The 21,782-nt window shown below is 38.9% G+C and overlaps 4 protein-coding genes across 8 annotated transcripts in view; 3 read left to right on the forward strand and 1 right to left on the reverse strand.

Annotated features, from left to right (window-relative positions):
• Positions 1–2,779, forward strand: part of sphkap (SPHK1 interactor, AKAP domain containing) — a 108,896-nt gene extending 106,117 nt beyond the window's left edge. For all 3 annotated transcript variants that reach the window (XM_034867856.1, XM_034867853.1, XM_034867855.1), the window contains one exon: positions 1,700–2,779. In XM_034867856.1, coding sequence (XP_034723747.1) covers positions 1,700–1,849 — 150 coding nt within the window. In that variant the 3' untranslated portion in view covers positions 1,850–2,779. The remainder of the gene's footprint in view (positions 1–1,699) is intronic.
• Positions 1,491–11,734, reverse strand: daw1 (dynein assembly factor with WDR repeat domains 1). 2 transcript variants are annotated; one of them, XR_004656119.1, is made up of 14 exons: positions 11,599–11,734; positions 11,284–11,356; positions 10,855–10,999; positions 9,464–9,522; positions 9,236–9,358; positions 9,035–9,134; positions 8,707–8,814; positions 8,023–8,129; positions 7,778–7,880; positions 6,994–7,108; positions 6,609–6,685; positions 4,189–4,351; positions 3,885–3,984; positions 1,491–1,780 (listed from the first exon to the last, which is right to left on the reverse strand). XR_004656119.1 is itself a non-coding variant. In XM_034867873.1 (13 exons), exons 1-13 carry the CDS (start codon positions 11,636–11,638, stop codon positions 3,950–3,952), a joined length of 1,248 nt encoding a protein of 415 aa, XP_034723764.1. In that variant the 5' UTR covers positions 11,639–11,734; the 3' UTR covers positions 3,354–3,949. The 2 variants fall into 2 exon arrangements, 1 of the variants encoding a protein (XP_034723764.1); XM_034867873.1 differs by lacking the exon at positions 1,491–1,780 and having other exon boundaries at positions 3,354–3,984.
• Positions 11,735–12,588: 854 nt separating this feature from the next.
• slc19a3b (solute carrier family 19 member 3b) lies at positions 12,589–17,187 on the forward strand. Its single transcript, XM_034867872.1, has 8 exons — positions 12,589–12,914; positions 13,095–13,274; positions 13,621–13,786; positions 13,981–14,296; positions 14,431–14,582; positions 16,061–16,253; positions 16,512–16,653; positions 16,915–17,187. Exons 1-8 carry the CDS (start codon positions 12,765–12,767, stop codon positions 17,062–17,064), a joined length of 1,449 nt encoding a protein of 482 aa, XP_034723763.1. The 5' UTR covers positions 12,589–12,764; the 3' UTR covers positions 17,065–17,187.
• A 1,089-nt stretch (positions 17,188–18,276) lies between these two features.
• Positions 18,277–21,622, forward strand: slc19a3a (solute carrier family 19 member 3a). Of its 2 annotated transcripts, XM_034867871.1 has the most exons (8): positions 18,277–18,796; positions 18,832–18,972; positions 19,506–19,741; positions 19,859–20,411; positions 20,538–20,616; positions 20,814–21,006; positions 21,115–21,256; positions 21,351–21,622. In XM_034867871.1, exons 1-8 carry the CDS (start codon positions 18,791–18,793, stop codon positions 21,498–21,500), a joined length of 1,500 nt encoding a protein of 499 aa, XP_034723762.1. In that variant the 5' UTR covers positions 18,277–18,790; the 3' UTR covers positions 21,501–21,622. The 2 variants fall into 2 exon arrangements, with proteins under 2 accessions (XP_034723762.1, XP_034723761.1); XM_034867870.1 differs by having other exon boundaries at positions 18,279–18,972.
• The last annotated feature ends 160 nt before the right edge of the window (positions 21,623–21,782 follow it).

The raw sequence follows: 21,782 nt of genomic DNA on the forward strand, positions 1-21,782 counted from the left end.
ACTATACTACAACTTTTTTTTACATACTATACTACAACTTTTTTTTTTATTTTGTCGACATACTACACTATGACTTTTCATCAGTTTTTTGACAATATTTTTCTTTGTCCCTTTTTTAACATACTATACTATGACTTTTTTATCACTTTTTTCAACATACTATATTACTTTTTCATGATTCTTTTCGACGTACTATGCTATGACTTTTTATCATTTTTTTCAACATACTATACCAAAACTTTACATCACTTGTCCTACATGCTATACTATGACTTTTATATCACTTTGTTTTCAACGTACTATACTATGACCTTTTTTATTTTACTTTGTAGGTACTCTAAACTATGTTTTTTTAAACTTTTTGACATAGTATATTGTCACGTTTTTCAACAGACTCTACTATGACTTTCTTTATCACTTTTTTGACATACTAACTATACTATAACTTTTTTCGGCATACTATACTATCCCTTTTTAATGATTTTTTTCGACATACTACGCTTTGAACTTTTTCAATATACTACACACTATGACTTTTTTTGACATACTATACTTTGACTTTTTCAGACCTACTGTACTATTGTGACTTTTTTAAGACATTCTATACCATGACTTTTTTAATAAATCTTTTCCACATACTATGCTTTGACGTTTTACAACATACTATCCTATGACTTTTTTAATTAATCTTGTCCACATACTATGCTTTGATGTTTTACAACTTTTTTGACATACCATGATTCTTTTCAACATACTACGCCTTGACTTTTTTGATATATAAGAATTTGTATGACTTTTTTCAAAATACTATATGCCTACTACTATTTTTTTGTATCACTTTTTTCGTTATACTATACTATGACTTTTTTTGTAATACTATACTGCAATTGTTTTTAACACTTTTTCCACATACCATACTATGATTTTTTTCGATATACTAAACTATGACTTTTTTATAACTTTGTTGACATACTATATATACCATGACTTTTTCACTTTTTTCGACATGCGATACTATTACTTTTTAATGATTGTTTTCCACATACTACACTTTGACCTCTTTCAACATACAACATTGACATGACATTTTTCATGATTTATTTTGACATACTATACGACTTTTTTATGCCTTTATTTCGATGTACTATTCTGACTTTTTCAACATATTATACGTTTTCTTTTTGTCTTTTTTCAACATACTATACTGTGACCTTTTTATCTTTTACAACATACTATGCCATGCCTTTTTATCACTTTTTTCAACACACTCTTTTTATTACTTTTGTTTTACAATACTATTACTTTTTTTTTTAAATGACTTTTTCATGATTCTTTTTGACATTATGACTTTTTTCAATAAACTAAACAGTGACTTTATTTTTTTTTACTTTTTTCGACTTACTATGATTTTTTATCACTTTTTTAACATACCATTATGTGACGTTTTTCAACATACATTTACTATGACTTTTCTTTTTTTTAAAACATACAATATTCCACTTTTCTTTAATACGTTATTGGTATCATTCAACATTTCAAGAAATTTGTAATTCACACTTTTCCAACTGTTCTCACCACTTCACCTTCTTACACAATTATGCCAGCAATCCAGTTTAGTTTTAGTCATTAAGCTTTTCAGCATTCACATGTATGACCACGTTTTCATGGTTGGATTCATTTTGCTTGTGATTTCTCTCAGTTCCAGAGGGTGGTTCATCTGATGTCTCAGAAGTCATGGCGGATTGCAGACTTGTTCAGCGCAGTGGTCCAGTTCTGTGAACTACATGAGAAAGAGAAAGAAGACCGGTCTCTGTCCAGCCTGTTTGATTGGCTGTTGGAGACTCTGTAGGTCTCTGTAGCTTCCTCATACTGCAAACAAAGACAATTGTTCGCTCACACTTCTAATATATTCCAACCTTTTTGGCCAACCAAGTGTCTCCTACTGAAAACTGACAACACAATGCGATCAGCATACTTGAGAAATTCATACACCTCAATCTGTCCATGAAAGCAATGAATGGACCAGTCTCCCTTTAATAAAAGCATATTTTTGTTTTCACATTCACCCCCCGTAGTGAGACACACACACACACACACACACACCGGGCAAACTGTAGGTATACGGGTTGGACATTTCTGATGAACTAGCCTTCACAAGATTAAAGTCTTTAGTTTAACTGTTCCAGATATATATAGATTTACTTATTCCAAATGAACACAAGTGTACCAATAGACTATAGGAAAATCTGGTTAAATTCTCCCCACAAAGTAATGTGCTCAAACCTTTTGTTTCAAAACTATTTTGTAAAAGAAGCTGTTTCACATAAGCCCAAAAAAAACTCTTTCACTTTCTTCGGATTTGCAATTTAATAGTGCACATTTGCTCAAAGTAACAAAATGTCCATGTCTTTGTTGTGTTCATCGGCCAACATACCACCTCTGTTGTGACCTTGAAATTCAGTTGTACTGTATGTTTATCATGTTTATGTTACATGAGAACTGATTATTTTGGATAGATGATTTGTATATACTGTAGATTTGGAACTGCTGCACCTTGGAGTAGTGGACTGCTCTCTTTAGCTTTTACTATGTCAGGAAAACAGAGTATGGTTTGTAATGTTATGTGAATTTGATCCGTTTATTTCTCTACATATTGGTACTCTAGTGTTACATCAGTATTGCGAAAGAAAAGCACACAATTCCGCTGTAAAGTCTGTCACAGTAGAACTGAATGTATTTATCTTTTGACATCAATAAATTTCTGTGATGTGAAATACAATAAGTCTTGATCATTTGTAACATTCAGCAGAAAGAGGACCAAACACTGTTTAGTGGCACATTATTCACATCAGTATTACATTGTATTGCCAAAAGCGTGTCGCAGATGCAGTGAGACTGTAAACCAACAGCCATATGATCTTGAAGCTACTGAATAAACATGTATCATTGTACTGGGCTTTTAGAAAAAAATGCTTACTAAAAATGTACAAAGTAGTGGGAACAGAAATATCACAAGATTACCTTTGTTAGCTGATAACTGGCTGAAGATGGAACAGCAATGCTCATGTATAAATAAGATTAAACAAAACCAAAATGGGATGTTTAAAGTTCAGGTCGATGTCTAGTTCACACTTGCTAAAAATCTATTCACAGCTTAATTGAATATCAGGTATATTTACAAAGCAGGTACACATTGTATATTAAAAACATGCTTCAAAGAACTAGTCTGTCATTTTGGGAAGAATGGTTAATATGCTTGGATGAGAGGAACACTCTCATGCCTGTCTTTTAAATAGGAAGCTAAAGCCCGACGATGATTAGCTTAGCCTCACACAGCTACTGTAGCCTTTAAAATTCCACATGGCTGTTTGTTCCATTGCAACACATACAGAAATGTATAAAAAAGTTGCGCTGAGTTACGTGCTGTATGTAGCTTGTTAATAACTGAGTTTTAGAGGGGCTGGTAGGTGTATTTTTGAACCTTGGACCAAGCCAGTTGCTTCCACTCTTTATGCTAAGCTAAGCTAATTGCCTCCTGTCTAACCAAACCATGTCAAACCATACCATTAACATAGTTGAAGACTTTCTACTACTTGATGACATTTTATGAGCAAAGTCACCACACTGTTAACTCCACAGTAAACATAAGGCTATGTCTACTGGTCATGCACAGTACAAAGTTAGTACAGTCAGGGAACAAGTGAAGCTTTAAACAAATTAAAAAACAGGAGGAACATCAGAGAGAAAAATTATGTAATGAAGCGGCGATGATTTGCAATGCCACTTTAACCTTATACAGATGCGGTAAACCAGACATTTACCTCAATATGACTACAGATTCTTCAGTTGGTAATGTACAATTAGAAAGATATACAGTGACATACATGGTAAACTGATTGTCGTGTCCATGTATATGCCTTTCTGAGCCTTGTAAGGGTCAAGGGAAGGGTCAGTACCAGATCCGGCATGTGTTATCTTTGCTGCCTGCAGGAGAACACAAACAAGAACAGGTGGCTGCACAGAAGGACACAGCTGCAGCCTTTCCAAATCTTTAATGTAAAATTAAGCATTTGTGATGCCTGCTGGCAAGAAGCAGTTTAATCGTCACTCAAGGCTACATTGTAACAATGCATAGTTGTCAGAAGTATGTGTGGCTGCCAGATGTGGTGTGTGTAAGTTAGTGTATACCTGTAATTATAGTGTCACCCTCATAGTTGAAGACGCATGAGAAGATCTCGTCGGTGTGCCCCTCCAGGACTTGTAGGCAGACTCCAGACTGAACATCCCAAAGACGAGCTGTCTTGTCTAAGCTGGCAGTCAGGACCCTGCTGCCCTGTGGGCTGAAACAGATCTACCAAGAAAGGCAGGAGAGTTGGTCTTATTCAGAGATGTAGGTGTGTGCTATGTGAACGATAGAGTGAGCAAGAGAGAGTACCGACTAAGAGAAGACGCCAGAAGTGGTTGAAATGACAAAGAGGGAGGGGAAAATGAATGAGTTTAAAACTCGTTACCACAGCAACATTATTCTACAGAGGTCATTCAACTTACCTAAGGATCATCATCACACTTAATCATGGCTCAATCTGATTGTGTTAGCATCCTAGTTTATTGTTTCTTCAATGTTTTCCTATCTCCATAGTGAGGTAAGAAAGATGATTAAATAAAGCTGGCTCTAGATGGCCATTTAAGTAAAGTATGCTTTTATTACAACTGTAAACTGAGCGCCAAGGAGTTACCCTGGGCAGGAAATGGAAAGTGACTTGAACAGGAGCTGACAAAGATAGAAGACCGGAGGAAGAAGGTGAAAGTGGAAGCTGTGACAGGAACGGAAATGTTAAGAAAATGGACAGAGAACACAGAAAAAAAAAACAGCAAAAAAAAGGAAATGACAGGATAGAGGTATAAATAACATGACTAAAGCTACAGTTTGTCCTATTTCCATATTACACACTAATTCTCACCTCATGTCCTTCACACTTTTGTGGTTCACACTGAAAATGTCACAAAATGATGTACCGTCACTTATGTAACCATTCTGTATAGTTGTCAGCATACATGACTTTGAGGCCATGTATTTTGAATTACTGTTCTTAAGTACAACTGTAGGTAGTCGAGGAGTCATTATCCTTTTCAAAAAAAACTTTTTTTATAAAGCATCTGTGTTAGCTTCAATACTAGGTTAGAGACATTTGAGTCACATCTCCAAATTAAGACTTAAATCATATAATAATGGAGTCATTGGCAACTTTAGGCCCAAAACTAACTGTCTACCAGCCCCTCATTAAGTGCTGCTTACTCAGCCATCTTGTTCCTTCCCCTGGGACACATTGTTTTTTGACATGAGATGCTACAATAAGTACATTGAAATCTAAATAATAACATGCATGTAAGACTTTAGAATCAGTAATTTAACAGTCCATCGTTAATATTTTCCAGATTTAAATAGGAAAAGGCAGCAAAGGGAATTACCTAGAGGGACTGAGACATAGTGAATATAAAAGTAAACATTCAGAGCGAGACACTGAAAAAGAGGGATAGACCAAAGAAAAAAATGGTCATGGTTAAGAAGGCATGGAGGGAGGTGTCCTTTAAGGGAGAGATTAGTGTCATAATCCTCTAGATTAATCCTTCATCCAGCCTATTTATCACTGCCTGATGTTTCAGTAAACAGAGGTGACTTCTAAGCCCTCATTCATAGAAAACTCTGAGCCAGAACCTGCAGGACACACATACTGTACAGAGCATGGCACCTAATGCCAGAGCATGTGTTTGTTGGACTCAGCTAATGCCAGACGATGTTCTACCGAGTAAAAGATGTGTGATTACATGTGATGGCAGGGGTGCAACGTTTGGTGCTGAGTTTAGAGGCTATTAACACAAAGTCAAACCCTGCTAACTTGTGGTCAGAGATGGCATTTCTCATGGACACCTACTTTCAAAACATCTTGTTTGGAAGCTAGATATTCAATTAGCCAGATCAAAAAAAAACATCACTACAGTCCTTGGTCCGACCTGCAGAGTTTCACCATGTGACACAGTAAGCACAAAACAACCTGAAGCCTAAACTCCCGTCCCTCTACCTCAGCATCACGCTTTATCCCATGTCAACAAGGCAAAGTGTTTTTTACCACACTGGCCAGAAAAACTGTAGGTAGATAGTGAGAGTTAATGTTAAAATGTAATGTAACAATCACAAGCTCATTTGCGCCTGTTAGTTGTAGTTATATAATATTACTTACCTCCAAACAGGTCTGTGAGATAATGTTTTGATAATAGGTAATTTATAGAGAGCCTAGGTCCTGGCTTACTTCTGTGCTACTCTGTTTCACTATGAAAAGCTAAAACATGAGCAAATATTTACTATTTATTACTTTATAGCTCTTGATCGCCTTACAAAGACACACTTGTACTAACTTTATGGGATAAATTCATAGATGCAGAATAGAGTCATTGTTATATTTTTGTTAAAATGAGAAATGAAAACAATAGTAAATACATATTTAGCTTACTGAGAACAACATACCCAGGTTTTAGCTTTTGTCTATGGTGACACAGAATAAATGTTTACAGACAATGGCAAAAAAGCCATAATGGGTCCAGTCACTTACCTTAGAGATCTCTCCATTATGGCCCTCCAGGGTCACGAGACACTGATGTGTGGTTGCACTGAACACTCGCGCTGTACCTGACACACGGGGACAAGCAGGGTTCTACATGCACTTTTGTCATTTCTTACACATCAAGTCAAATATTGAGGATGCACTGCGGTTGAATTATTTTTTAATTACATAAAGTAAACCTTAGGCATGTGTTCTAAACATCACAAAATTGCTGGAGAGAGTGAGGAAAAAAATTGAAATGTTTATATATTTATGTATATAATGTGTAATATACAACACATGTACAGTATGTGTGTATAATATATACATCCTACTTTACTAGTATAACTCTGCTAGTAATGTAAACATTTAGTAAATTAATTGTTAGTCTTACCATCAGCAGAGGCAGTAGCAATGAGCTGACCTCTTAAATCAAAGCACACATCTAGCACCTCTTCTTTGTGTCCAACTAGGGTGGCCACACACTTCCCACTGACTGCCTCCCACAACTGCAAATACATACATACGTCACGATTAGTGTCATACAAAAGTGACATATTCATAAATAAACAGGCAGGAAATACACAATGTTACATAAAAATAAAAATTATTATTATTATTATATTCATATTACATCTTTAAAAAGGAGTTTACAAAATGCTTACAATTTACAAATAAAAAACTAGATTTAAAAGCAATAAAAAGATTAAAAGAATTACACAATATTACATGAAAGCAAGTCTCTAAGGCATAAGCACAAACTAGGACACACATACTGTACATGTGAACAGTCTCATTAAATATGCTTGACTGCAGCTGGTAGGTTTCCTTCAACCATCTCCCCTTGAGGGAATGCAGTGAGGTGGATAATTTGTCGAAGCATGACTCATCTTGGCATAATTAAGATATTTCAATTCAATTTTTCTCTTTTAAATGATGCAGCCCTTAGAGACAGGAGGTGGGGAGAGACGGAGAGTTGAAAATGGAGAAGGCTGAATATGGATGACAAGAACCATCCATCTCACATACCTTGTAGATAATAGCATAAAATGGTAAATCAATAACAAACTAATGCTAAATATAATGCCAGTCTGTAAAGAGACTTTTGGGCAAAATAATTGTATTCTGAAGAGTTAAATGAAACACGTTTTTAAGTCTTTGGGCTGATGATAGTTCACCTTGCAGGTTTTGTCCATGGAGCCTGTTACTATGAGGGAGCAGTCCCAGTTAAACTGAACATTGCTGATTTCCCCCTTGTGACCAATCAGAGTGTGGACACGTCTGAAAATAACACATAAGCAGCAATGAGTCAGTTGTGCACTTATGTATGCAGAATATAGGAGTTATATATGGACTGTACAGTATATATGACACACATGCAGAAATTGTTGCATACATTGCAATAACAATGCTAATGTCTGACCTTCCTGAAGCAACATCCCAGATAGCAACAGTGTGGTCAAAGGAGCCAGTGACAAGTTGATTTCCCACTGTGTTAAAGCATAGAGACAGGACCTCTGCAGTGTGGCCCTGAATGAAATAAAAAAGAGAGCATTATCGCTCACCGGCTCTTCTAAACTCACTCTCTTTCTCCCCCTTTACGGATGAAAAGGCACAACAAACACACAATATTATTCATTAAAATAAACACTTAAAGGGAAAATTCTTGAAATGAATTACAAAATAATAAAGAGCGTGTACGCTCAATTGACTGCCGTCAGCATGAATGATTCTTTGTGGTGTGAAGAATTACAGAATAGAGAGAGAGAGTTGCTTTTCACTGAAACAGAGCCAGCCAACCAACCAGTCACACCATGGACCCATGTGCAGTCTGCACATCAAAGAGAGCATACTCCTCCCCTCAGAATGTGGCCTTTATAGAGTTGCTGTTACATTTACCACCAGATCATAGGTGGATATTTGGGGGTTAGGAAAGATGCTGACCCTCAGCAGGGGTAGCAACGACACTCAATTCAGGAATAATTACTCTTAGAAGTGAATGAAAAGTTAGCCAATGCAGTCTGGATAGCATAAAAAAGAGAGCAAGTGAGTTATTAAGATATACTGTAGTACCGGTAAGTAAAAAAAAAAAAAAAAGATTACTCACAGTCAGAGTGGCCACCTCCTCCCCAGTCTCCACATCCCACAGCTTGGCAGTGGCATCCATGCTGCCTGTGGCCACCAGTGTGCTCTGAGGGTCGAATGCCAGGCACACCTACACAATATGGAACTCTCTTTTAAAGTTGCTGGTTTCTAGTAAAAAGCCAAAAACAATTTGGCAGGTCTCGGGCACTAATAAAAGCATTTGGTCCTGCAGTGTGAAAATTTGCATAGATACTGACTATCTACAGTAAACTGTAGTACATGAAGCAACATTTGACTAAAAACAAACAGTAATTGAATAATTTTCACTTAAAACAGATTGTCAAACATACTATTTCTGCCATGTGTCCACGAAAGGTATGAAAACATTTGGCCGTCTCAGCACACCACAGTTTGCATGTCTTATCAAAAGAGCCGGTGGCAATCTTGTCTCTGAAGTATAAAATAAAACAAAGAAAGGAAGAAACTCACAGTCAAAAAGCGCAGTGTTATCAGATGTTCTGAATGTATGTTTCGCTGAGACGGCTCCTTACCCATATGGGTTGTTGAATGCAATTGCATACACCACGTTTCTGTGACCCTCTAGTGTGTGCAGCTCATTGCCTGTGGCTGTGTCCCAAACTCTACATGTCCTGTCATAGCTCCCAGTTATAAACCTGCAGAGTATCACAGAGAAGATTAAAGATAAATTCAACGAACAAGAACACATCGTTTTCTGAACTTCAGAGTGTCAAACTTCTTTGTGGTGCAGATAACCTTACCTTGACCCCGATTTGTCAAAGGCAACGTTTGTCAGAGGCAGGATGTGTGCCTTTAGCTCCTACAAAAAAAGACCAGAGAAAGATTAGACCTGAACTCCAGCCATGTAGCCAACCCTAACCTCTTACTAATTATGTATTGTGTATTCCTTAACACACTAAGACACTTATGAGGCACATGTTGTTATCATGTTATTAGAATACTCAAACTTTTAACTTTCCAAAGATGAAAATAACATTTGCAAAGAGTAAAAATCAGAGAACTAAAATCCTGCTGTAATTAGCAGAGGCCCGTTTTAGAAAGCAGGTTTGGTTTCAGAAAGGGAGGTTAATCAAACCTGAAAGAGAGTGGTAACTCCGTCCTGTTTCAGAAAGAGAGGTAACTTAACCTCTGAGTCAGTTACTATGGTAACTGAGCCTGTGAACTAACGCTTGGGAGCCGGTTTTGTTCTCTCAGTCCCCCCCCTCTGACACAGCCTCTTTCCTATCCTCATTCATTCATTCTGTCTGAATCAGGCGCATTTTAGCGCATTTTGTTATCTGCATGAATAAAAACAGTGTTGGTTTATTAACTGTACATTTATTAACAGACTATGAAATTTTTTTTTCTCAAAACATGCATTTCCTTCTGTCAACAATCCCGCTGATGAAGAAGCTGTATTACTTTGCCGGGGGTTAAAAATATGTTGGGAGACAATGTTAAGGCCCGAGTTTAGATGTATTTTCAATTCCAAATACTAGCCTACCTATTTGAGAGGTATCGCTTTTGCCCACAGTCGATGAGATATGTAGATACTTTATCTGTCCTCATATCACTAATGACACCCATCATGGTAATTCTCTTACATCCAAGCAGATTATTTGTGTCGCAGTATTTTTTCTGTAAACGGCAGTTTTCACTACAACATTGGTGATGCAGGGCATATAAAGCCACTGTATGCAGAGCCGTCAGAAAAGTGTGCTTTGCTCTGAGACGTTTTTGTAGTGTTCCCTGGACACAAACCAGTGAGAGCCATTAAAAAGAAATTCATGATTATAAATTATATATCTGTTAATAACTTGGTGCTGCAATCTCAGAATGGAATTAGTAGTACCTTCCCTTTTCGCCAGCAGGATTGCACCTAAATGAAATTATAGGTGTAATGCCATTCCAGCCCCATACCGGGGCTGTGTGAGTCTGGGGGGCGTTTGCAGCAGCTCTGCCCGCCCAGTCACCAATAATATTATAGGTTACCTGTGATTAAATATTAAATTAATTGACTGTATTAGAGCTTACGTATCGACTCCAGCAGCCATTTTCTCCCACACCAATTCTCGTTATTTTTTGAGTATTTCTGTATTTATTGTTGTAAGTAATACTAATAATTAATGTAAGTGTGAGTCCAGTGTCTGACCTTGAAGAAACAGAACCTGTGGTGGTCCTGCTGGCCCTGTTTCTGCTGAAGTCGAAGGATCAGTTGTTTGACTTGATCAGCCCGGGACTCTGTGATCAAAGGCTCGGACTGCCTGATTTCTGCCAACAACTCATCTGGGTTTGTTCTGCATGGTGGGACATTTTTACATACGTTTAACTTAAGATCACCTGATACCAACAGTGGACATGCAGGCTAAGTAGGGTTGCTTGGTGATGGGTGAACCCCATCACTGGCCAAAGTCACAGACAAGGCTAATTGGAGATATGTCTGACTATAAAATTACAATGTTTGTGAAAGTGAAAACCAACAAAACTCCTACAGATTATTATGACGTTAGCTAGTGTTGTTAGCTAACGTTAGCTAACTTTATGAATCTTATTGTACAGGTTCAGGATACAACTCACGCACTCTGAAGTTAAATCCAAAAGGTCGATTGATTTGGTCCTCAAATATCCTCCTTTTTCATATTCCAAGATTATACCTGAGAAAACACAAAGCCACTCATGACAACTGCATTGCGGTAACCTACGCTAACGTCAATGCTGGCTCCTCAAGCTAGCCAAATAATGGTTTTGGAGCTTGCTTAGCTAGCTAGTGCTAAAGTAAAGTTAGGCTAACGTAACGTTACTGCAAGTTGTCAAAGTTGTCAAACATTCTTCTACAGGAGTGAAATATTCCCTGACATTGCAGTTAGGACAAATTCAATTTTCCGTATTAACTTACCTGGTGGATAATACCTGAGAAAGAACCGTTTGAGTTTCATTCTCCCGTGTATTCAGGCAACTCCACATCGCCTGTCAACAAATCGTTGCTATGGCGACAGACTCGTTGTACAATGCCCGCGTGCACTCATTGCGCGTGCGTAGTGCGAACATCACAAAACTCTTTGAATGACGTTCCCTTCCCACCTACCTAAGCCTAAAATTCAGAGTTTTTCGCTAGAAGTGAATGACGTATTTATGTCTAGGTAAATGAGGAAAATGAAATAAACAACTAAGTTATTAATAAAATAAATTAAAAAATACCAAATGGAATGAACAACATTGTAATGAGGGCGGCTGTGGCTCAGTGGTAGAGCGGTTGCCTACCAATCGGAAGGTTGGTAATTCGATCCCCGCCCCTGCAGTCATTGTTGAAGTGTCCTTGGGCAAGGCACTGAACCCCGAGTTGCCCCCGGTGTTGCGCATCGGAGTGTGAATGTGTGTGAATGTTTATCTGATGAGCAGGTGGCACCTTGTACGGCAGCCCCGGCCACAGTGTGTGAATGGTGAATGTTCCCTGTAGTGTAAAAGCGCTTTGAGCAGTTGGTGAAGCCTGGAAAAGCGCTATATAAATACAGCACGCAAAGGACTCAATACTATAGCAGAGTAATAGAATCCAAACTCCCCAACTAGGGTTTGGAATTTATTTGGTGAATAATTGTTATATTTTTGTACTTAAATATTCTAATTCATCCAGCTGTTGAATGCTATTAATAAATAGTTTTGCCTTTATGCTGCAGAAAGAGAGTCATCTTGTTCCCAGGCTCAGTTTGACTACAGTAACAATAAGAAGTTTAATTTCTCTCAGTCTCTTGTTTTGTATAAGACATTACAGATTTCAGGCTGATAGCCAAACCTGAAGAAAGCCAAATTGCATCACCTCTCCGCTATACTTATGTTCACTAACAGGTTGAAGTCTAAAGCTCATAAACTAAGGCATGTGCAGATCATAAAGATTACTTTTGTATATTCTACCTACTACTGTATAAACTGAGCTTTAACAACAGTCTATAAACTGAGGGACAGTCCAGGTAGTTAGGCTTCAGATATAGAACAAGGTGCTCAGGGAGCACTCCAGGAAATACATAACTAAAGACAATCTCTCAAAAATTCTGCAGAGGTAAAAGCATGGGCAGTTGGGCCAAGCTGAAGTCCTCCAGCTGGGGTTATCCTACTGCAGTCCTGTCACTCTATGGCTTTTTTGCTAACTGCAGAGTAGCAGAGCCCTTCCTAACACCATACCTAATTGGACCACACAAGAACATCTCTGGAGAAGTGGTAAGCATGGCAGACACATACATACTGTTATGTACAGACACGTACACAGAGTTGCTCTTTAGCATGCATACGTCGAGCACTGTATCTCTCATTAGGAGCTCTTATCAGAGACCAACCACTGAGACAATGAAAAGTGCCATAGACAAAGTGTGCCTGGATCAGAATTGTTGATTCCTACAGGTCACCAACTACCTGTTCCCGATCTGGACGTATTCCTACCTCGCCTTCCTTTTCCCCGTCTTCCTCCTGACTGACTTCCTGAGGCACAAGCCCCTCATTGTGGTACAGGGGCTCTTCCTGGTCACCAACTATGTCCTGCTCTGTTTTGCCCCGGGACTGACTGCGATGATCTTCCTTCAGGTCCATTGAAAAATTGATAAATTTGATTGAAAAGAGTTGAATAATAATTGTGTTCTTTAGATTTTAGATACTTTAGATTTATTCAGAATAATCAAAACTGCGGTACTACTGGAACTTGGTGTTGTGTGCCCTGCTATTAGAAAGATAGGCCAAGTAAAAAACAAAAACATGTTATTTAGATAACTATTTTAATGCAGTTAATGGACATAATACAGTATTGCTGCACTATTGTATATTACTTAAGAACAACTTCTAAAAGTAGATTGCATTTGGTTCTTAATTCCTGGTACAAGGTGCTGCATTACAGGGTGCAATCCCTTTAACAACTGTTCCATCTCACCCATAGATCAACTATGCTGTAGTGACTTCCACAGAGGTGGCCTATTTTTCCTACATTTACAGTGTGATTCCAGTTGAGAATTACCAAAGAGCAACTGGTTATCTGCGCAGTGCTATGCTAACTGGGTATACATTTGGTGCCAGCCTGGGCCAAGTGCTGGTCTCCTTGGCAGGTAGGGCTTCTTAGCCTATAATAAACACAGAATAAATAAAAAATGAATATTAGATAAGTATTGTATCTTTGTATTTTTTCTGGATTAAAATGAAGAATACACTACTCTCCAAAACAGATAATAAATACCTACTATTACAAAAAGTATTGTTCAATATGAGAAAGCACTGATGAAGTATGAACTCTAATCAATAGGAGTGGACTACTTCTACATAAATGCAATCACTCTGGGGTTCGTAAGCATGGCTTTTATCATCTCCTTCTGGTTGCCCATGCCCCAGAAGAGCCTGTTTTTCAAAGGGATAAAGGCAGCAGCAGTGGGCTCCCAGTCCCAACAGGAGGGACCTCTGGGAGTGGATGTGCACGAGGAACCAGTGGTGGATAAAGATGAAGCTGGCTCAGGGAGAGAGAAGATGGAGCATAATGGCAGAGCTGGCTGGTGCAGCTCGGGAAATGTGGCCTCCGCGGGCCATCTACTTTGGCAAAGCTTCAGGGAGTCATATTCTTCCAGGCATTTATGCAATTTTGTTTATCAATGCACGCCACACTTTACAGCTCTGCCAAGCAGACACTTAGTAGGATACCACCCCTCTACAGTAATTACAATCATGGTTATAATCTGTTTCAATAATGACCTCCATGCAGGGATGTAATCTACTGGTCTGTGTGGTGGGCTCTGGCCACAGCTGGCTATGTGCAGGTGTTCAACTACATCCAGCTAATGTGGGACCATATAGAACCTTCTGCAACATCGTCCATCTACAATGGAGGTGTAGAGGCTGTGTGCTCCCTTGTAGGTAAGACTGGTTGTATGTGTGTGTGCGTAAGAGAAAAACACATACAGAAAGAAACACAACACATTTGTGGTTCCCATTTCTAGTAAGATCATACTTGAGCTACTTTCTTTTGCTTCAGTATCATTATTTGCAGATCCTATAGTATGATATTCTAGATTTTTGTTAATGTCAACAGATCCCATGAAAAGACCAACATAACAATGAATTTAACTTACTAATAAGTATTGTCTGTCTGTCTGTCTGTCTTGATATCGTAAGAACTTAATTGCCCCTACTACTTTGAGTAATATTTGTTAAAAAACTACACAGCCCAGCAGTAAATTTATGTTAATTAACAAAAACTAAAGAATATATTTGTTAGCCTTTTTAATAGAAATTTAATAGAAAATAATGAGCTGAGGGCCACAGGGTTGGGAAGTCAGAACGTATAAACAGGCTTATTTTGTTGACAATAACAAAACTATGGCTTTTGTTTTATAGTATTGTGGCGGTTGGACTTTGTTTCTGTTACATTGTTTTTCTTTATATGTACTCTAGTGCAATTACACAGAATTATCTGTATTTATTATTCAGGTTTTATTTACTTAGTAATCAATTGACAGGGGAGGGTCATTGATACTTGTGCAATGTATGCAATGTAGGGTGTATTGTATGTTGTATGTGTGTAAAGTCTATGTGTTTAATGATGTTTACAGCAGCCTTATGTAGTACTTATGCCCAAGACAAATTTCCCTCAGAGGACAATAAAGTTGATCTTGATCTTGTCACCGCCTTTAAATAAATATTATTTTTCCAAAAACGTTGCGGAAACTGGTTTGAGTTTTCTCAGAATAATGTGCACAAAAACACATTTTTAATGAAAGAGTCAAAGTTTCTTTTGAACACTGTCTCTGATAGAAGCAGGAGGTGACTAATTGAACCAGCAGTTAAATTAAGGAGAGGGCATAAGACTGCTGCACAACCACATTATATAGAACAAAATAAAATGTAATAGTGTTATTAAAAGCTGCCGTGGTTGATGGCACAGAGACCTATAAAAACTTGCAATTAAAATAAAACAACCATGCCATTCTAGGCTACACAGGATGGCTAATTATATGGGAAACGTGTATTGATTTTAAAAGAGAATAGCAGCCTCGTGGTCCTGTTGGCTTACGCTCAACCTGGCTCAGCATAAGAAGAAGAAGAGTAATTGCTTCAATTAAGGAGATAAAGTTAGGAGTAATGGATTCTTTGATTGTTGCTGATAGTTGATTCCAAGAACTGGGGGAAAGTGGTTCATCATAAAAGGCAGATGCTGCGGAGGCCAGCAAAAGCATGTGTATGCATTATTTTTTTTAAGAAGCCACACTGAGGTTTGTATCATCGTAAAAGAAATGTTGTTGTTGGGGTTAATAAATGACAAGGATGCATAGGCACAGTGGAGGTGTTGTCCACTGGAGTGACTAATCCCTTCATCCTTGTCTTCTGTGGACTAGGTGCTGCAGCAGCCTTCTCCGTGGGCCACATCAAGGTGACCTGGGCCGTGTGGGGAGAGCTGGCATTAGGGTTGTTCTCAGCTGTAGCGACAGGTGCTGTGTTTCTGATGGCGCTCACCAGCAGTATCTGGGCATGCTATGCTGCTTATGTCATATTTAAGTCCTGCTACATGCTTCTCATCACAATCACAACGTAAGTTAACCATAGAATTTCCACAACTCCAATTTCATTTCGTGTGTTTTTCAAAAACAGCTTCTCTCTGCAGAAGGACGAACAGCAGAGTTTGAAGCCTAAAATGACATTCTCAACTCAATTTCATTTTATTTAAACAGTCACCGAAAAAAGTTGATTTGTTTTCACAGCTCTATAATGCATTTCTTACAAAAATCTATGACAGTGTGAGCAGCTAGCATAGCTCTCTCAGAAATTATAACCACTTTGTCATTCTAGATTTCAAATTGCATCCAACCTCTCCATGCAGTGCTACGCCTTGACCTTCGGGATCAACACCTTTGTAGCCCTTTCCCTGCAGACCATTTTAACAGTCCTAGTTGTTGATGAAGCTGCACTGGGACTGGACATTGTGACACAGGTATGTGCATACACAGCATTTATTTATTACTTTTTTAACTAAATGGCAATACTGGAAATGTAACACTCCCAATCTGTGAGCTCACTCTGTATCAACAATGTAAGCAGCAGAAGTTGCGACAGCAATCTGGTGGATAAATGTGATGGGAGGGCAACAGTGACATCTGGTGTTTATACTTTACTTTTGCATGCAGACAGGTTTGATGATCCAGATCATGACTCAAATAACAATGTTAAGAATGACTGAGGGCTTTCTCTGCAGTTCATCATCTACGGCAGCTACTATGCTGTCATCTCGATGCTCTTTCTGATTCGAGGGATCTACACAGCCTGTAAAAATCAACGCAATCTTGAGCACACTGAAACCAAGGAACTAGACTCTAGTGTTGTAATCTCTGCTGAGCGTTTCTGACCAAGGGCAATCTTGATAATACTCAATATCAGGTGAATGTTCCAATTGTTCATGGGAAATAAAATAACCCTACATAAACAGTATTACTGTACTCTTATGTTGCCCCTAGATAGCAATGGTCTGACTAATTATTTCTACAAATATCTACAGAGCATAATAAAGCTGCAATTATCACTGGTTAGTCAAGTGTAATAAAGATAAATTCCTGCACTAGGTTGCACCAGCTATGTATTAGTTGAACCGTAGATTAGTGTAAACACAAGTTCTAAGTTAGGTTGGAGTGTACATGCTACGTACATTTTAAGGGGTTGCAGCAGCTGAAATATTTCTAATCTTGATATTTATGTTTACCACGAGCGTAGATGATTTCTGACCTGCTGGCCGCAGACTTGGTGACAACTACAACTCAAAGATGTAATATGTAATATTTCTTCATTAAAATGTCTAAAAGCAACAATACCTATGTGATATGTGTTTTTAATTGGGTACTTACATCATCACAAATGTTACCAACAATGTTCAAACCCTGAGAAATCTGTAAATTTAATCTATGACTCGGAGCATGATGTTTTGGTTTCCAGTCAATTGCGTGCAGCCGTTGACCCAACTAGTGACTCTAACTTCTATCAAAACGCAGAAGATACATGTTTGGGAGTAACTGTAATTCATGTCAAAGAATTATACTCAGTAACAGTGTTACAAAATGATTTCTGCCGCACAGCATCACACGGCAAAAGCAACAAAAGGAAGACAGGAAAGGAGGATGGTTTATACAAAGTTCAAAGGAAAGCAAGAGAAATGAGGTGTGCAGGAAGACACAGGAAAGGAGAAAAAAAAGACAATAATATCAAGGCTTAGTTGGACACACTAGACTACACTATTCTGAGTAGGTAAGCATACTACAATAATGTGATTACTGTAGGCATAGATGAATATAGAGCATATTGTGCTATATTGTTTGAAATATGAGGATTAGAAATATTTGATTCAAAACATCACAAATGTAAGTAAAAGTACAGTATAGTCTAATAGATTTTCTACAACAGAATACAGTTATTTATTTTTTAATTTATCATATTGGATCATGGATTTATTAGATTCTGATCTACATTTCATACCAGTTGGTGGCGGTAATGCACCAAATCGTTGTTTACCAACCGTAAATAAACGGAAGAAGAAGATGACGCACGTGGATTCGCTTTGCTTAATAAAAACAAAATTCAACAGTGATTTTGCCGTAAGACGTAAACGTTGTAATGCTGGCTCGGTAGTGATCTAACGACAATAAACACTACATCAAGAATGGCCACGGTAGAGCGAAAACGTCAATTTTTGCGACAATATTATTTATGGGAAGTGTGGACTTTACGGCAGTGTAACTTTACGTCTCCGTGGTGCAACCTCTGTTGTAACCAAACAGCGACACAACTTTATAAACTGTCAACGTTCCATTAGTGTGGACTTTAGAGCCAAATTTAAGATAGAACTTACACACTAGTGGTGCAAAGGGCTGCTGGAATGTGTCTCATTGCCCATTTGATTTGTGACACGTTTATCTCGGCTTGAGCTGCACCGGCATGGTAGCGATACTCTTAAACCGGTTTGTTGTTTGACAAAGTAATCTCAACCCTTACGCAACCTTAGTAGTTCCTAGAACTAGGCAAGACGGAGTTAATAGCATGCATAGGAACATAAAAACCTGAGCTAGGTAGGAGAACGGCAGAAGATGGTGGCCGTGAGTAGGTAGGCACACGGCAGAGGATGGAGGCAGTAAGGAGGTGGAGGGCAGACTGGAGGTATCCCACTACTCTGCTGTGCATTTACGGATTCTTCAGCACTGTCAAACCCCTGGAGCCTTTCCTCATCCCGTACTTGACAGGACCGGAGAAGAATCTGACAACTGAACAGGTATAAACGCAAAGACAATGCCTGAATAACTTAAGCAAATCATAAATCCGGATGATATAGTAAGTCAGAGCGATCATGGCTTAATTTGGAGCCTGCACTGACTGTTTGTCGCTTTGGCACCAAAACCTAAATTGCCTAATGTCACTTTTTTTGTAACTTCAGAAATTAAATTTACACGTTTTTACAAAATAAACAAGCTGGTGAATCATAGTAAGTAGTTTGATACAATATTTATTACGTGAATGATAAAAATCCAATCATGATTGTAAAACCTTTGATTTCTTGCTTAGAGTAGGGGCGTAGGACTGGGAGAAGGGGGCCCGAGTATAGAGAGCCTTTATGTAAGGAGGGCCCACCAAGATACTAGAATGAATAGTCATGGATGAGGGGAAGGGCCCATAAAGAACACTTTTTGCATAGGGTCCAGAAATGTGTGCTATGCCCTTGGCTAAGAGGTAATATATCTCATCTTACATGCAATATAGCTCTTTAACACTTACTTTTTTTTTTCTCCATTGATGCTTTGTCCTCAGGTAAACAATCAGATTTTCCCGGTGTGGACGTACTCTTACCTGTCTGTGCTGGTTCCAGTGTTCCTGCTGACTGACTGGCTGCGTTACAAGCCTGTGGTGGTGTTTCAGTCTGTCACCCTCTTTATTACCACAGCAATGCTACTCTGGCTGAAAAGTGTACCTGCCATGCAGGCCATGCAGTTCTTCTACGGGGTGGTGACAGCCAGTGAGGTGGCCTACTTCTCCTACATCTACAGGTCATGTACTTTAGCTCAAAGGGCAGAGCAAGGCATCAACAATTGCTCTGGGGGGGGGTTGAATTTTGGATTGTTTGGACAGACGTTATGACATTTTAAACGTGTTGCTTATTACAGTGTGGTGGATCAGACGAGGTACCGGAAGGCCACCTCTTACTGCCGCAGTGTCCAGCTCCTGGGCTACACAGTGGGCTCGGTGCTGGGCCAGCTGCTCATCAGCTTCGGCCTCATGTCTTACAACAACATCCTGGTGCTTACTCTAGTTCTCACCGCCATCGCTCTCCTCGTGTCCTGCCTCCTGCCAATGCCACGGCAGAGTATGTTCTTTCATCGCAGACATACTGGTCAGAAAATAGGGATAGAGGAAGCAAAGAGGCATGCCAACGGGACTTGGGATGCAACAGAACACACAAGCATAGCAAAGATATCCCTGAGAGAAATGAGAGATGAGAAGGCAGAGGAAGCAGAAACAGAGGATAAAGCAGGAGTGGGACTGGACGAAAAAGGATCCGAGACTGAGGAGTCGGTTGGTTCAGAGAGCTGCAGCCAAGTCCTCATCCTGCTGTGGAGGGACTTCCTCCAGTGCTACTCTTCCAGACAGTTGCTCTACTGGTCAGTATGGTGGGCGATGGCCACCTGTGGCTATAACCAGACTGTCAACTATGTGCAGGTTAGTTGTGAAGTTAACATAAACAAAAAAATGAAAAAACTGCACACCTGCTTTGTCCATATTTATCCGGTTATCACCACTAGTACTTCCAGATCAGCTAAATGATCATTATAATGTACCCTGCAGGTGCTGTGGGAGCATGTGCAGCCTTCTCAGAACTTAAGCATCTACAATGGAGGTGTGGAGGCAGTATCCAACCTGTTGAGTAAGCAACATCATATAAAAAGGTTTCCAATGCAGAATAAAGATTAGAAAAGGAACAAAAAAATACTAACTCTTCAATTTCATCAATAACAAAAGGTGAATTACATGACCGCTTGTGTGATAGATATCAGAGCCATTTCATCAGTGCCCATTAAATTATCGTCCCTACTACAATACTCCTATATCAATGTTTTGCAGGTGCAGCAACAGCTTACGGTATAGGCTTTACTGAGGTGAGATGGGAACAATGGGGGGAGCTGGCCCTTGGTGGTTTCTCTGGACTCGGGGCAGCAGCACTCTTTCTCATGACCTTCGTCTGCAACATCTGGGTCTGCTACGCTGGTTATGTCGTTTTCAAGTGCCTGTACATGCTGCTGATAACAATAGCCATGTAAGAATGTTATATTATAAAATGGGTTGTTTTACCATGATTCAGACTAATTTTATTACAGGCAGGACAGGAAAAAAAGTGCATTTAAATAAACAAGACTTCTCTTAGGTACCAGATTGCAGCTGACCTGTCAATGGAAAGATATGCACTGGTCTTTGGAGCAAACAACTTTGGAGCATTGACTTTACAGACAATCATCACTTCTGTTGTGGTGGACAGTAGAGGACTGGGCCTGGGCATCATTCCTCAGGTGAGCAGTCTGATCAGAAAATGTCACTCAGGACTTCAGTAGGTATAGCACATAGTATATGTCCACTTATCACTGTTCAATGCTTCTTTCGCAGTTCACCATATATGCCAGCTACTTCTCATTGATCGCTGTTGTTTTTTCACTTCGGGGACTGTTTATCATTTGGAGAGCGCAAAGAAACAAGAAAGAGTCCACCACTTCAGTCAAAAATGATTCCCCAGAGTTGGTCGAACACAGATTCTGAACACGAGGGATTTGATACTACCACCTTGTGCTTTTGGTCTCCATTCTTTCCAAGTGACAACATGCTGATTTTAAAGTTTCATATTACCGACTGCAACACCATGAATATAAATCTTAGATATAAAAAAACAAATAAAGAATCCATTAATATAAATGAATGGTTTGGTCATTTCTTACTTAAAATTCATTTTAATATATACTGTATATATTTACACATTAACTTAAGATTCTCCAATAGCAAATGTATGAGGTTTTCAGCTCAACAGCCATTCCTGTTACCCAC

The sequence above is a fragment of the Etheostoma cragini genome, chromosome 3, assembly GCF_013103735.1.
Source record: "Etheostoma cragini isolate CJK2018 chromosome 3, CSU_Ecrag_1.0, whole genome shotgun sequence".
Lineage (NCBI taxonomy): Eukaryota > Metazoa > Chordata > Actinopteri > Perciformes > Percidae > Etheostoma > Etheostoma cragini.